Genomic DNA, 15,053 nt, shown 5'->3' with positions numbered 1-15,053 from the left:
GCAAAGCCCATGTCAGTGCGCCTTTAAAGTGGAAGAACTTTATTTCATTACGCAAGATGACTGGATAGCACATGCACCTCAGTGCATAAGGTCTTGGATTTGAATCCGCCCTACGATTTTCCTGTAGAATCTGTATGCTCTCCCCGTGCCGCCGTGTTTCTCTGCGTGCTCTGGCTTCCTCCCACATTCCAAAATCATGCATTGGAGGTGAATTGAACACTAATTGTCCATAGGTGTGATGGTCAGCGTGAATCATTGTCCGTGTGTGCTGCCCACCCCCTAGTCTGTCTTTCGTAACACAAATCACTAGAATCAAATAATGACTCCAAAAATAATTTCATTTGGGGGGCATAAGTCAGCTCTGCAGTTTGGGGGTTCAAATCTCATCTGATTGTAAACAAAATACTTAATGGATCCTCAATTAGCACATTTTCACTTTTTTGTTTTGGATTTATGGAAAAACATCTTGTGTAGCATCTGTAGGCTATGCGTTTTGTCACAAGCCAAAATTTCTTGCAATCACTGTGTAGCGTAGCTTCATATTTGTTGCTGAAAATAATTTGTCTCTCGCTCGATGTCATGTGGCTGAAATGATTCCACCATTAGCTAATTTTCAAATAAGTTAACTTTGTGGTCAGGTGGAAACAAGGCACTGTTTTACAGAGTGAACTTGTCAACTGTCAGTTCACGTCCTAAAAGTCTTGCACTTGCAGCTTTAAACATAATTTGATCAGTTCCTATTTGTCCGTATAACCTGTGTAGTACAACTTTAAACTGGCTTTAAGCTATTTTAAAAAAAATAGTTTGGAGGTAATATTCTTTATTATAATCACTCACACAAAATGATAATTTTATTTGATAAAATAAACTAGTCATAAGATATACTGAAGAATAATTTATTTAAACTTTCATTGCATGAAAACAATATAAAAGAAATTATTAAATAGGTTTCCCTGTAAAGTCACAAAACATTTGACACCAAGCTATTGATCAGGACCAAACATTCTGACTGACCTAGTCGTTTGTCAAATACTAAACAGGAACTTCAAATCTAATCTGCTAAGTCAGTGACAGAGTAAACAGACTCCTACGATGTCAAATGGTCACTCTTTGGTGATCGTTTCTGAAGTACAAGGTCGCATCCAGGGATCGGTTGAGAAGGATTCTATTAACTTTGATGTTTGTGATTGAGGTGAGAAATTTGGGGAAGTAAAGAGTCATCGTCAGACAGGTCCACCGTTCCTGAAGATCAGGAAGTTGTAGTCACGCACCGTAATTACCGAAAGCGTTGAACATTTATATTAATAAGTCACAAACTGTACCTGCTGTGTTTGCAGCACGACATGGCGACATCTTTTCCTGGCTTTTTTCCTCACTGCTCGACTCTGCTTCTCGCCGCTTCCTGCTACCGGAGTTGGCGGTGTTGTCTAGTGGTTCCTAATCATTAAAGAATGCAAAACAAAAGATGAGTAATGAGTAAGGTTCCTCAATATCGCATTACAGCAGTAATAATGTCACACGGACACTGGGATGAACATAATATCGGAAATACATAGATCAAGTAAGGTAAAAGTGAGCACCGAAGAATACTCTGACTGTTTGGTCAGCCTCCTCGTTTCCCGTGCTGTGAGCGGTGTCTCTTCAGGCTCTGGGGAACTTGGCACAGGAAAAACATCTCCCAAAGGAGCTGAGCATACCCAAAAGCAGAAAATTAATCTATTAATGCCACTCGAGGACATTGGAATGATATATGATTTGTGCTCTTAAAACCAACACAGCAAGTTGCTTTGAGTCCATCAGTTCAAGTACAGGGCTCATCTCTTACCGAGAAAAACACTATCCGACTCGAGGAGAGATCCTCTTGCATGTCTTCCTATCACGCTCTCCTGAAACACAGACAGCGCCATTCACAACTCTGTGCCAACAGTTTCCAAGAAGTTCACAGGAGAAAACAAACAATTTGTGTCACTCACCCGATCGTTTTGATGAGTTGGGTATACGTCAAAATAGTCTGAAACACAACATGTTTATTTTTTGGCTTCCACAAGCAGCAAGAACAAATTGATTACATTACATTCACAACTACAAAAAAAGGCTCCCAGTTTTCGCTCAAGAAATTACAAATGGAAAACCTCATCTGTTCAACAATGCTGGTAAAAATATTGGGGTAGACATTTGTATTTGGTAAAACATTCGCCATTCCTGTATTTTTCTTTTTATCATCAGGACATGGCAGTCTCATGAAGACTAACACAATCAAGAAGGTACAAATCAAGTCAAATGTGAAATTCATTAATGTAGCGTTAAGCACAGAAACGCCTCAAAGGGCTTCACATACCCACATAAAACTATCTATTTTACAACGTTAATTAGAAGCACTGTTCTCGAACCCTTGGTGCATGTGGATCTCTGGCTGCTGGGCTTCTCCATCCTCTCAATATCGACGGAGCTGAGACTTGATTCTCGATCTGGCATGCACATACAAACCAGTCAGTCGTAATTTGCTGCAGTTATCAATTCTAGAAAAAAAATGCAATTAACAACTGAAGTTCATCAACCTGCGTGGAGCTGAAGCGAGTCATGAATTTGAAGATTACTTGGTTCCATATTTCTGGAGTGGGGCTTTCGAACTGGAGCCGCAAGCCCCAGCAGACGTACAAGTCTGTTTTAATCGAGAGGAAGATTTTAGATGCTGGAATAGGTCACGCCTCCAACTCTTGTGAGAATAAGCGGTTTGAAAGATAAATGAGTGAAATTAATAATTTAAAACTCTATTTACACTGCTATACACATCTGCCCATCACTGCATATACTACACAAAAGATAAATAAATAAAAATTTAGCCGAAAGTCGCGATACCGTGTCCCAATTTACGATCACATGATCAGATTGGGACATTCCAAGACCCCACAACTCGATAAATTGTTTCATGCCAGGATGTAATTGAAAACGGACTATTGTGAAACATAAAGAGATCTGACCTTCGGTACATTCCGGAATCCATTTCATCATAACCGCCCTGATGCAGATGACTTTCAAGTCGCTTTTGCTCAGCGCAAATCTCCCGACGCAAAGCTGACAGTACACTGTACACATCACGTTTATTGACTGAAAACAGAAACAATGCATAATATCGTCAATTCTGTGAGAGCCACAATAGAATGGGAACACAAAACTCACATTTTGTTGTTGTTCCATGTTTTTCTTATAAAAGCAGTCACATATGTATAAGACAACAGAAGGCTAGATGGGTTATTAATTATTGTGTGGTAGTAGTCTTTGCCAAAATAGTCAAAACTCCAAGTGCTATTAATGGACATCATAAAAGCCTCTTTGTATAAGTCTGCATTTATGTGAACGTAAGCATTTATGTGAACGTAAGCAGAGTACCACGGGATAGGAAGTTCCCATTTTGGTATAATGGAAGGGCCTTGAATACCGAACCAAATTGTACCCTAAAGGGAGTTCAACTTTAACACCGGATGGATGCGGAAAAAAAAAAAAAAAAAAGTTTACAGCGTTTTTACTTTATAATACAAAAGCTCGTAGTGTGTATACACACCTGCTGCTCGTTGTTGATTCCTGCAAGCAGGGACAGGGGGGGACTGGTGGCCAGGAAAATAATTCCCCTTCAGACATGAATGGAAAAAGTGGAAGGGTCAGAATGACCAAGTCACACTTGTGAAACAAAGGTATTTCTGTTTTACGAGTTAGCAACACAGGAAACATACCATAAAATCTTGTGAATATCACATGTATATATGCCCCCTCCAAAATTACGCCTTAAAAACTGTTCTTCTCTCGATAGTTCTCTTTAATACGGTCACATGGATTGCTTGCTCCCTTAATTATTGGAGTGAAGAAATAAAAGTACTTGTAAATCTCAAACTGCTTTTAAATGTTGGGCTTTTAAATTACAGCGTGTGAAGATATTGAATTACATTATGTATGAAATGTAGTACGATGCAGAACAACTGCAACCCTGGGTGCTGCCGAGGTACTTTGGCACGTCTAAACAATTTGAAAACTTGTCATTTCTTAATAAGCCTACTGTATAACCCCATTATTTTTTATAGTATTCTTGCTCTTCACTGCAGGCAGCCTATAATCACAGGCAGCCTATAATCACGTTCACCTTAGGTTTGTTTATATGGTTTGTATACGCATACGTGAGACTCACTGAGCGTGGAGGAGAGGAATGACGGGTCTCAACAATGGGAGACTGGGGGCTCTTTTGCAGAGTGGGAACTGGAGTGGACAACTCCCGCTTGACCTAAAGCCACAGGAAAAATGGTAAACATGACACACAGGGCAAAATCTATTTAGTATAGTCTTGTAAATTTCATTGTGACACATTTTTCTCTCTTTTAGGACACTTAATACTGTACTACCAATGATGGCTATTAAACTATGAATTGCAGGCTACAAGTAACCAAGCAAAGACCAGAGTAAAGATACCTGAGCAAGCTTCTCTTGTTCACGTTTCTTCTGTACTGCTTTCTCCCTCTCTTCAGTCTTCTTTTTTTCGGCTTCTATATCCTTCTGTTCCCTGGCCTTTTCCTGTGATGCAGATTGCAGCCACCTCACAAAATGATCCAGAATCAAGTTTTGAGGCATTGTGCTTTTGTACAAAAGTCAACACACTTTTAATAGCACTTTTTGTTTCAGCTTCTCTTGTTCTTCTTCATACTCCCTCTTCATGCGAGCCCTATCCTCTGCCATTTTCCTCTCTAGCTTTTCATCCTCCAGTCTGTTCCGTTCTCTTTCCTCTGCCTGTTTTTGCTGCTTCTCCTCTATCTGAAAGGAAAGGCAGCTGAAAATATCTTTACCTAGATTCAAAATCATGAAGCAGCTTTCTGGATAGGTACGCCAAATGGAGCTTGGAGGGGTGAGGGAATATCTTTGTGAAAGACAATGGTGTCTGATTTCAATCTGTATGTCTCTGTACATAAGCAGCCCAACAAAATCTCCACATGATGGACTAATATTGGACCTGACTAACATCCAAACCTGTATGCAGTGTAGCAATCACTCACACAGTCTTTCAGGTCAACATCAACTCTCAATTCTGAGTTTGAACAACACCCCCCCCCCCCCCCCCCCAAAAAAAAACCCCACATTGACCTCATTAGCTTTTCTAGGAAGAACTTCTTGAACCAACATAGCTTTAGGAGATACCTGCATTTTCAGGTAAGCTCTGTATTCTTGCTTATCAGGTTGTTGCTGTTTAGGCTTAGACACAGTGCCCGGGGCAATCTGGGGCGTTTGAACATTGTTGAAACCTAACACACGTACGCACACAAAAAGGAAAAAAATAGAAGTTTAAAGCTGAACAATTAGTGTAGTAGAATGCAATTTCCAAATCACAAAGGCTTTAATTTGTGGGGGGAAAGTCAGTAGGCCTTACTGTTATAAAAACACATATTTATGTTGTGTCTGGATAGGTTTAGTGCTTAGGGAACGCAGTCCACAAGTTTACATGGATTGATTTTTTTACATACAGCATACAGCATATTTTTCATAGTGTATTTCAAGCAAGATCATAGTCATTTTCTTCTCATGCTATTTTTCATGGCTATAGTGTTAAAAAGAATATTACTTAAGTGCGTTACAGCATGACCGTCATGGATACTTCTTTCTCTACAGTACCAGAGATCTTGTCGTTTGGATTCTCAGCTGGGCCGGCTGCAAACACAACTGGGGCTTCCTGTTGCTGCTCCAGGTTAGTGTGAGAGTCTTCAATCAATTTGTCTATCTGGTGGCCTGCAAAAGGAAATTCCCTTCAAAATACTAGTTACATGCATTGGTTTGTTGTTGTTTTGTTTTTTGTAGAAGATCAATTTGCGAATGAGATAAATTACAGTTAAGGATTAATAAGGAAACAAGCTCCAGCACTATTGTCATGGATAATTTGCATTGGTACATTACCAGAGATGCTGATGTTAGGGTTGGAGTGTTCAACTGGGAAGGTGGCTGTCACAGCTGGGGCTCTCTGCTGCTGTTTTGGGTTACTGCAGGCTTCTACGTTCAACTTGTGCATCTGCTTGAGGTCAGCTGGCCATGAGAAAACAAAGGCTTATTATTATATGTGAATAAAAGCGAGTAGTGTAGTTATCAAATTGGGTATTATTAGGCAAAGCGTTGAGGGTAACAGTAGGACAGACCAATCAGATTTCCTGTACTGTCTTTGAGTGGAGCTCCACCTCCACCTCGCCCCCAAGGCTGATGCCTCTTCATGTCAGCTTCGATCTTGGCCTCGTAGCGCTCCTGCTCCTCCCTCTCTAAACGCTTCCGCTCTTGTTGCTCCTGAATCTTAAAAATAAACAGCGATTCGTTAGTCAGCTGAAAATCCTGCAACGCTACGCATGCTCAAACCAGTGATTCACCATAAATATTTACGGCAAGACTATTTTTTTTATTCCATTTGACCAAATAAATAGATCATACATTAAGAACTACCATTGGACAACAAAAGTCCATTTCTATACAAGGATAAAAGATGCGATCGGGAGTAATAGGGTCCTACACAACAAATGACGAGAGGCACTACAGAAAAAAACAAAGGAGGACTGGGACAGTGTTGGTGTGGCACAGGAGCATTTAACATCTGACAGTATAACAAACACATCTAATAAATACATGTCTTTAGACGTGGGGATCCAAGGATAGTATAGGGCTGGTCTTAAATTGATTTTACCTTGTTCAATAGCTTGCTGCTCCTTTCCCTGGCATCGTTCTGCCAACATGTTGCAAACTAAGATGCAATGAATCAATGAATCTCAACCTCGTCAAACTTCTCTTCAACCACCTCACATTTTCATACAGTATGTATGTGCTGGTCATATACATTCATTCCCATTTATATAAATTAAAAAATGCGTGTCATCAACAGAGCTGCGAATTAGGAATATATCTCCATGAGGTTCAGGCTGATATGAGGGCTGCAACTAATTATTTTTAAACAATTGATTAATAAAAAAAATCATTACTTTCCAGCCCTTATTCAAAACCAGAATATTTTATATAGAAAATACTGAAAATGTACAAACAATGTGATGATTCAGTTGCTGGTTTGGTCCCTAACATTTGTGATAAAAATCAGCATTGTTTTCCCAAAGTAAAAGCAGATGCAAATGTTGAAATAAACGTCGGCCCTCCCTGTGTGGAGTTTGCATGTTCTCCCCGTGCCTGCGTGCGTTTTCTCTGGGCACTCCGGTTTCCTCCCACGTTCCAAAAATATGCATGGTAGGCTGATTAAGCACTCCAAATTGCCCGTAGGTGTGAGTGCGGATGGTTGTTCGTCTCTGTGTGCCCTGCGATTGGCTGGCAACCGGTTCAGGGTGTCCCCCGCCTACTGCCCGATGACTGCTGGGATAGGCTACAGCGCGCCCGCGACCCCCATGGGGACAAGTGGGACAGAAAATGGATGGATGAAATTTAAGGCGAGAATAACATTTCATGAAGGCAGACACTGTCTACACAGAACATGTTATTTTTAAAATCCCTTCATCAGTTTTTTGTGTATACAATGAGGCTGACAGTACTAGCTGACAACCGTTACGTATGTTTGAATGTCAGCATGTTCATTTGATATGAATTTCTACAGTACAACTTACCTGTTTTTTCAGGGATTCTGCGTAGTCCAAAGTCTTTTCCCTTGTTGACCTGAACTTCTCTGGAAGCATAAGCCCAGTATGGGGACCTGTTGTAACAGTCTCGGTATTGGGCCTGCCAGGAAGAAAAATAATTATTTACAATTCAAAGGTCATTTATTTTCCCATAATAAGGCTCTATCAATTAACCTATTAATGTACAATGTTGAGAATTTGTAATGTGATCTGGCTCAAATGCACTCTTGTTGAAACTATGATGATGGAACCCAGAGACAGAGGGCACACAAGGGTGTGTGTTTAGTTGTTGGGAGAAAAGAATAAAAACGTAGCTGAACTTAGTCCTGCCGTGTCAGTTTTATTTTAACAAGGAAGGCAGCAGAAAAGTGCAGCACTGGATCCTCATTGTATCCTCAAAGACTAACAACATTTAAGGATTACATTGAGGCTAAACTGACTTAAACAGAGAAGCGGGAATGTTTACAGTGGAGAGGACTCAGGGAAACTGCTTCCACTTTGGGGGCTTGAGTCACCAAGCCGACTTGGCACATCTCCTCCAGGTGACATGTTGTAGTAAATCAGGGGAAGTCCCATAGCAGGGTAAGGCAAATGACCGTCTAAAGAGGGAGTGATATCAAACTTGTCAAGTTGACTGTTTAAGATAAAAGTGTGGTTCCTAATCAACAGAAGAGTTTAATACTCACAATAGGCAAGGTTTGGGTCAGGCAGATTTCTGTTGTTGTTGTTGTAGTAGTAGTAATGGGGCTCTGGATAGGGACCGCTGAATGCTTCATTGCCTGCATAAGCGGAATGAGGAGGGGGGAAAGGAATTCTGAAGAATGAAGCAAAGTGGAATTAATCTTTTTGTCATATTCAAAGGATTTTAAGTCATTAGCTCTACAGCAACAGGTCAAACTAAAACAAACAAAAATTCACAGACTAAAGGTTACCCTCCCTGATCTAATCGTCTATCAGGAGGTGCAGCCCTTCTGGTTAAGTTATGTTTCCAACAATTAGAGAAGGAAAAAAAGTTACAAACAATGCATACCTGGAAGCGCCCATTGCTCTAGGGAAGGGGCGGCCAACAGGCTGTCTATTGGGAGTTGGCCCATCTCCATGGCACTCAATGAGTGGAAATTGAAAGGCAAGATCAGGTGGAGGCATCAGCCTGCCGTTAACGCTCGTCTTATCATGATTAGGGAAGCTGGATGATGATTCGCTTTGACCCAACATGGAATGCCGTGACAGCTGAGACTCTTTTCTCTTGCTCAGTCCAAATTGCCTGATTCGGTTGGGCTAATGTGAAGAGACAAACAAACAAATTTGCTATGACCAGATTTTAGGTGGCTACCTCACATCAGCATAAGCCATAAAGCTCTGCTCAGTATTGATGGGCAGTGTAGATGTAATCTACAAATTTGATACTTGTCAAAAAAAAAAAAAAAGCATTGCTTTTTTTTTGTAAACGTAGGGATCGTTGCTGTTTTCTAATTGATCATGTTAAAATGCTTGAACAAACCTAAACTCTGGTATGGGTGACAAGTTTATACAGTACAGGTGCGCTCTTAGCATTTGACCTTAAAGACTAGGTAACAATTTTTCAGATGTGCGCTTCACTTTATTTGCAGCTGGTGTGCAGTCTTCAAATAAAATAGAAACTACGTACAAATAATTACATTACAACATTGAAGATCAAGAGAATACAGTGTCTTTTCATAGGCGCAAAAGGAAATTACCTCGTTGCCTCTTGCCAAAGTTGCTTATCTAAGACTGAAAACTTCAGTTGTTACTTTCTGTAACTTTGGCCTGTCATGGACATTGTCTTTCACCTCTTTGTGTCCCGAAGACCTTTTCAAAGTCTCAGTCTTCCTGACACATCTCACTTTGTGAATCACTTTGCCTGACGGTAGCTATTAAAGCTTTATGACATGGAGATGATTACCTAAGAGCAAATGTCATTTAAAAGCTTTGTGACCTAAACGTATGTCATTTACATTGGCCACTAATATACTTGTTTACACTGAAAAGATGCGCAATTCAGATTTTTTGTTAAGTAGTTTGTGTGGTCGTTCTCATTAAAACAATAAAAAGAAGAAAAGAAAAAGTGACTTAATGTGGACGGAATTGGTCCTTCAAGTGGCACGCGGCACAGTGTGTTTATGGAAGTAATTCTTGCCACTCGTGTAGGTCTGTCGTGAAGCATTTGTGGCCATTTCAGGGATTTTGTGCTTCAAATGACCTGTCCACCAGATATTCATCAACCCTAAAAGTTTTTTTTCCTGCCACCGACTGTTTTCTGCTTCTTTGTCGATCATTACTTGTCACACTGTCTTATCAAACAATTTGTGACGTGGCATTTGTTGGGGGGAAAATCGCCACACTGGGCAAAAAAACAAAATAACACCTGCAGTATGAACAATGCCTATCCCTACTATACTGTACCACAATTCGAGATTTTAAAAAGAGTTATAGCCCCCCTAGGGAGCTTTTCAGTTTTTGTTGATTATAGCAGTGCCACAAGGACAAAAGTGGTAGTGTTTTGGCCTAAGTCAACCACATTTCCCATGAGTGCCACTGTGCAGTGACGTAATTCTTACTTAAACTAGAGCTGGGAGTGACAAGTGACTTGAAGCAAGGCTGTTTTGCCTTTTATTTGGAGCATTATTTATTAACTGATCACATGCACTATGATGAAAAAAAAAATACAGGTACCCCTTCAGTTTAGATAGAACACTGATTTTATCTGCGTCCAACATCGCAGGACCTGTGATGTCGTGTCCGCACAGTACATTCCGATGACAATGCTTAAATGTTATATTGTGCAGCGGTACGTCAAACATATGCTGACCTGTTTCTCTGGATCGTTCACCCCAGTTGCGGCAACTTTTAGCTCCAAATCTTTTTCCCTGTACAAAGTATACATTTAGTATATGGTTAAACATATACTACTTGAGCGGCACACCAATAAATCAATTAACTGTCAAATAATTGATTATTGGGAACCACTGCTAAAATTAAAACTATCCAAATCCTCTGACTTTCAACTGAAACTATTCAGATGTCTGTAGCCCCGCAGGAAAGCAGACTGAAAAATGCTTCCTTTCCTCGTAGTGCCTGAAAGACTGGAGCTCCAGCATTAATTTTTTGGGTTAACTCTGAATAACAGAACATTGATTTTCCTAAGTCAGAGTGAAGCAGCCCTCCAAACATATTTTTGAACGCACCCATGATTAGGGAAAGGGGGATGTTCGGGGTGAATGTCTTTTTCAATATCCCCAAAAAACATGACCTGTGCTTCAATTTTTATATGCTTTTTCTTCATAATGACTTTTTTTTTACTAATTCCACATACTACAAATCCAATACAATTTTCAATAATTTTCAGAATAGTATCATGTTATGTACTCTGGATGGTTAGCACATATCCCTAATAGTTCAGAGGTTCTGGGTTTGGCTCAGTTCAGACCCTCCTGCGTGGAGCTTGCATAAACCCCCCACCGGATTCTAGCTTCGGCCAACCTTGCAAAATTATGCATGCAAGGTTTACTTAAGACTCTAAATTGCCCATGTGTGTGAATGTAACATTGAATGGTTGTTTATCTTTATGTGCCCTCTTATTGGCTGGCAAAACATCTAAAGTCAGCTGGACTAGGCTTCAGCTCACCCACCAACTTCATGGCTTTTGTCAGATTTGAGATGTTTCAGTTACTGTTGTAGGTTTTTTGAAAGCAAATCTGTTTTAAGAGTGTTTACTTTGAGATACATTTCATGCAACATACTTGTGCATTTATTCAGGGCTCAGTGCACTCGTGATTGTAGTTCAAGCATTATGAGCTTTTAAATTCCTTGATACATTAACTTGTTTACATGTGAGTGTGTTTTGTTAGCATGAATCATAAATCAGTCAAAATCAAGCTCAGTTAAGACTTGCCTCTGTTTGTTTCTGTGCTGCTCAGCTATCTGTTCCTGCAGCTCCTCTCTGTAGCGCTCTTTCCTCCTTTGTAAGGTTTCATCTGTATGAATTTCTCCTGAAAAAATGTGTTTGTATTAAAAACTTCATTCATTAGCTGCGTCCTACAAGTCCTTTTTACCAATTAAAAGACTGGTCGAAAATTCAGCATCATCAGCTTTGATCAGTGCTCTTGATCGTCTGCCTTGGCTGACAAAACCTGAAGGACTGTCCCTCTCTTCCCTGAAAAAAAGCCCAAACTTAACAGAACATACAGAAAAAGAAACAGCCGAAAAGCTATGTATTCTAACTACCTGCCATGAACCTTTTTGGGTTGTGGCTTGTTGTAACTGCAGTCCAACCCCATTCGCCTGCGACTTCTGAGCTCTGTGTATTGCTCTTCCTCCAACTCCTGGTCCACAGGCGTCGTCTCTCGTCGCCTGACCTGATGTGTGGGACTCTCAGGAGGAGAAAGACCTCTGCAAGATTCCTTACGGACATCTGTTAGAGTGCCTACATCCCTCCGTGAAAGGGGGTGCTGTCTGAGGACACCCGCTTGCTACAAAAAGATGGATATACACAGATTTCTTTTTAATGATATAAAGTTCAATTATTCCTCATGTTGTTGGTATTATTTTTTTAACTTCCAAGTGGTCAAGAAATTCAGCAGTCACAATTTCATGGGTGGTGCTTGTGCATTAGTAAATGGTTAATTACATCTTGACGATAACTGCAGGCTAACACAGCTGTATCAATTCATTTTTTCAAACTGTGCAAGTTGCAGGTCATTGCAGAGGAAGTTGAACATAACAGAACGAGTGTCATTATTTGGGCACGTGGGAATTTTATCTGTAAGGAATCATGACTTTTATGTAAGCACTGCTAAATCTGTCACCTGTGCAATGTAGTTTCTGTAGTCCATGCGAAGCTCATGCTGAAGCCTGTCTTTCTTCTTTTGGTACTCCACACCAAGGGGAAGACCCACATTGCTGCTTTCCACTGACAGAAACACACCAAACAATATTTTAATAGACTTCATTGGAGGGATTTCAAAACAAGACAAATAAAATGTTACCATTTTACAGTGGCTATCCTTGGCTCATATAATCCGTCGCTGTGCATGTTTCCCATTAAACAATCAAATTTGCAAACAAAACATGACTTGAATGAAACATTAAAAAAGTGTTATAATGCTGATTGATTGCTTAACATTATTTGAGTATGTGAGGAGACGAGCAGTATAAACCACAGGACCTTCCACTCCAGATGACCTTTTTAAAGCCGAGGCAGTACCTCCATTGTCACTGTGGAGATCTGATGAAAATGTGACAAATTTGCTGAAATGGCAAATTTACTGCAACAAACACATCATAGGGAACTGAAATTTACAATGAGAATTACTGTACCTATCTTTTGAGCAGTTAACCCGGGGGGGATGTTCTCCTTGAGCAGGGACCCATAGCCTCTATGAGGTCTTTCCTGTCAGATGAAAATATTTTCAACGACAAAATTAGATCATTTATAAAAATACATCTAAAATAATATAGTATTCATTTGAGCTTTTCCACAAACATTTGAGTCTGCTGACTACCTTTGATCACAATACGTTATCACATCATCGTCATTATTTGAAAAGTGTATCCTAATTCGGATGAATATGCCAACTCACCTGAATTTCCATGTATGGAGGGTCATGTTCCAAACTAGCTCTGTCTTGGGCCAGTCTTGCTTTACGCTCCCTGATGAAGAGCTCAAGCTCATCTTCCATCTCTACCTGGCAATAGGTATTAACGTACCACCTGAAATTGTAAAAATACTGTCATGGAAAAAAACATGCCCAGAAAATGTCATTCCCACTCTTTTCTTTTGTATTTATCCTAGGATTTTCCGTGAAATTTTCATCTGCGACAGCACGACAGTAGTTACCAGTCTGTTTTCAATTGTACTTCATATTTTCTACAATTAACCACCTTGCTTAAAAAACAAACTTACCCCAAAAGAGCCATTCAAATGTTCAGAAAATAGGTGGCTGAATGCATTGTTGTTGAAGCACAAAAGGAAATATAATTGGGTATTTAATTTTTATGACCACTTTCTAATTTTTTTAAAACCCTACTGCGAAATATACTGCTGTGACGGCGTCCTGTGGTAAAGTTCTTGACAAAAAGTTACAAATAAGGGATTTGAAATAAACTGCCGTGAATTTCTTAGGTTGGCAGACTGGCGGCTTTGTCTTTATGGAAGAGTGGCAAAAAGAAGACCGTTTCTCCCAAAATACACGACTTGCTACAAGCCACCTGGGAGACACAATAAAGATGAAAGAAGGTGTTCTAGTCAAATAAGACTAAAATTGAACTTTAGGGACAAAATGCAAACCGTTGTGGATGTGGGGCAAAATTGAACGACTTAGTGAGCGAATCTTTTGAAGTATTTCTTTTAATGAACTGATTTTAATAATTCGATTCAATCAAGAGTTGTAATGTCCATCACTAATCATCTTCCACGCAAAAAACAAAAACAAAAAAAACAAAAACACCGGCTACTGCCTCGTTATATTTCCGTTGTCTGGCAACCACATGCAGTAGCACCGCAGTAAGCCATGGTGAGCAACAAACAGCGTTAAGACGCTATAAATAGTAGCAAGTGCAGCTTTTATCTTGTTGGTAGGCCTACTAACAATTAAGACTGTGGTTTGTCGTATGTTGTACAAGCTAATCCAACCCCATATCTTTGGTTTAGCTCCCTTCTTTGCTTGAACCAAATAATCAAGGCAAACATTTAAGCTAACAAAGCTAACACGTACATTAAAATATTGGGACGTTAACGTCTCACGCTGTTAACCAAACTTGACCATAAATTCGTTAGATGCAACTACTTACCTGGTGGAATGGTTTGTGGCGCTGTTTTGTGGCGCCTTGTTCGTCTTAAACACTAACGAAGCGAGAATGTCAATGTAGATTCCTGTGTATCCTGTCAAAATAGAATCCTTAGTTGCACTTTTTTTTTTTTTTAAACCGCTATAACGTTGATTTACACATTTTAAATGAAAAACTGTGATTTGGTACGTTTCTGCTGTACATTATTGGAAAATATACGGGATAAAAACTCCTGTCGTACCCATACCACTCGTTGCATGGAAATTGTGGAGCCAAATCCGAGGCAAACTGACAGACTGGAAGTCAAAGAACTTTTATTTTGAAAACACGATGCTGCACTTTCTATGATACATTTCATCATGACAGAATAAAACTCTGGGAGACAGTGACAGTGGCAACTAACACTGTTTCTGGGCTGACTTTAAAGTCAGAATTCTGAGAATAAAGTGACAATTCCCTCTTTAAAGTCAAAATTCTGAGAATAAAGTCAAAGTTCTGACTTTAAAGTCAGAAAGTGGGAATTGTCACTTTAAAGTCACAATTTTGACTTCTTCTTCACTGGCCCTAATCCTCTTCTGTACTCCAACAACATAACGAGAGTAATGTTTTTTTCATTAC

At 39.8% G+C, this 15,053-nt stretch overlaps 1 protein-coding gene across 10 annotated transcripts; it reads right to left on the bottom strand.

Moving 5' to 3' along the window:
- Positions 1–880: 880 nt before the first annotated feature.
- On the bottom strand, positions 881–14,695 carry LOC125979335 (centrosome and spindle pole-associated protein 1). Of its 10 annotated transcripts, none has more exons than XM_068653329.1 (31): positions 14,677–14,695; positions 14,439–14,529; positions 13,229–13,358; positions 12,966–13,038; positions 12,814–12,873; positions 12,455–12,558; positions 11,874–12,118; positions 11,702–11,802; positions 11,542–11,638; positions 10,459–10,516; positions 8,659–8,906; positions 8,315–8,442; positions 8,095–8,227; positions 7,617–7,728; positions 6,698–6,754; positions 6,165–6,312; positions 5,929–6,054; positions 5,650–5,763; positions 5,179–5,282; positions 4,645–4,797; positions 4,459–4,560; positions 4,181–4,273; positions 3,563–3,629; positions 2,982–3,108; positions 2,559–2,662; positions 2,391–2,468; positions 1,974–2,011; positions 1,826–1,886; positions 1,581–1,687; positions 1,323–1,437; positions 881–1,242 (listed from the first exon to the last, which is right to left on the bottom strand). In XM_068653329.1, the coding sequence occupies exons 1-31, from the start codon at positions 14,678–14,680 to the stop codon at positions 1,169–1,171; spliced, it is 3,252 nt and encodes a 1,083-aa protein (XP_068509430.1). In that variant the 5' UTR covers positions 14,681–14,695; the 3' UTR covers positions 881–1,168. The 10 variants fall into 10 exon arrangements, with proteins under 10 accessions (XP_068509430.1, XP_049593810.1, XP_068509476.1 ...); XM_049737853.1 differs by having other exon boundaries at positions 12,853–12,873; XM_068653375.1 differs by lacking the exon at positions 4,645–4,797.
- Between the last annotated feature and the right edge of the window lie 358 nt (positions 14,696–15,053).

Source organism: Syngnathus scovelli, chromosome 1 (genome assembly GCF_024217435.2).
Source record: "Syngnathus scovelli strain Florida chromosome 1, RoL_Ssco_1.2, whole genome shotgun sequence".
NCBI lineage: Eukaryota > Metazoa > Chordata > Actinopteri > Syngnathiformes > Syngnathidae > Syngnathus > Syngnathus scovelli.
Note: the sequence above shows the minus strand (reverse complement) of the source record. Positions and strands in the feature narration are given on the sequence as shown.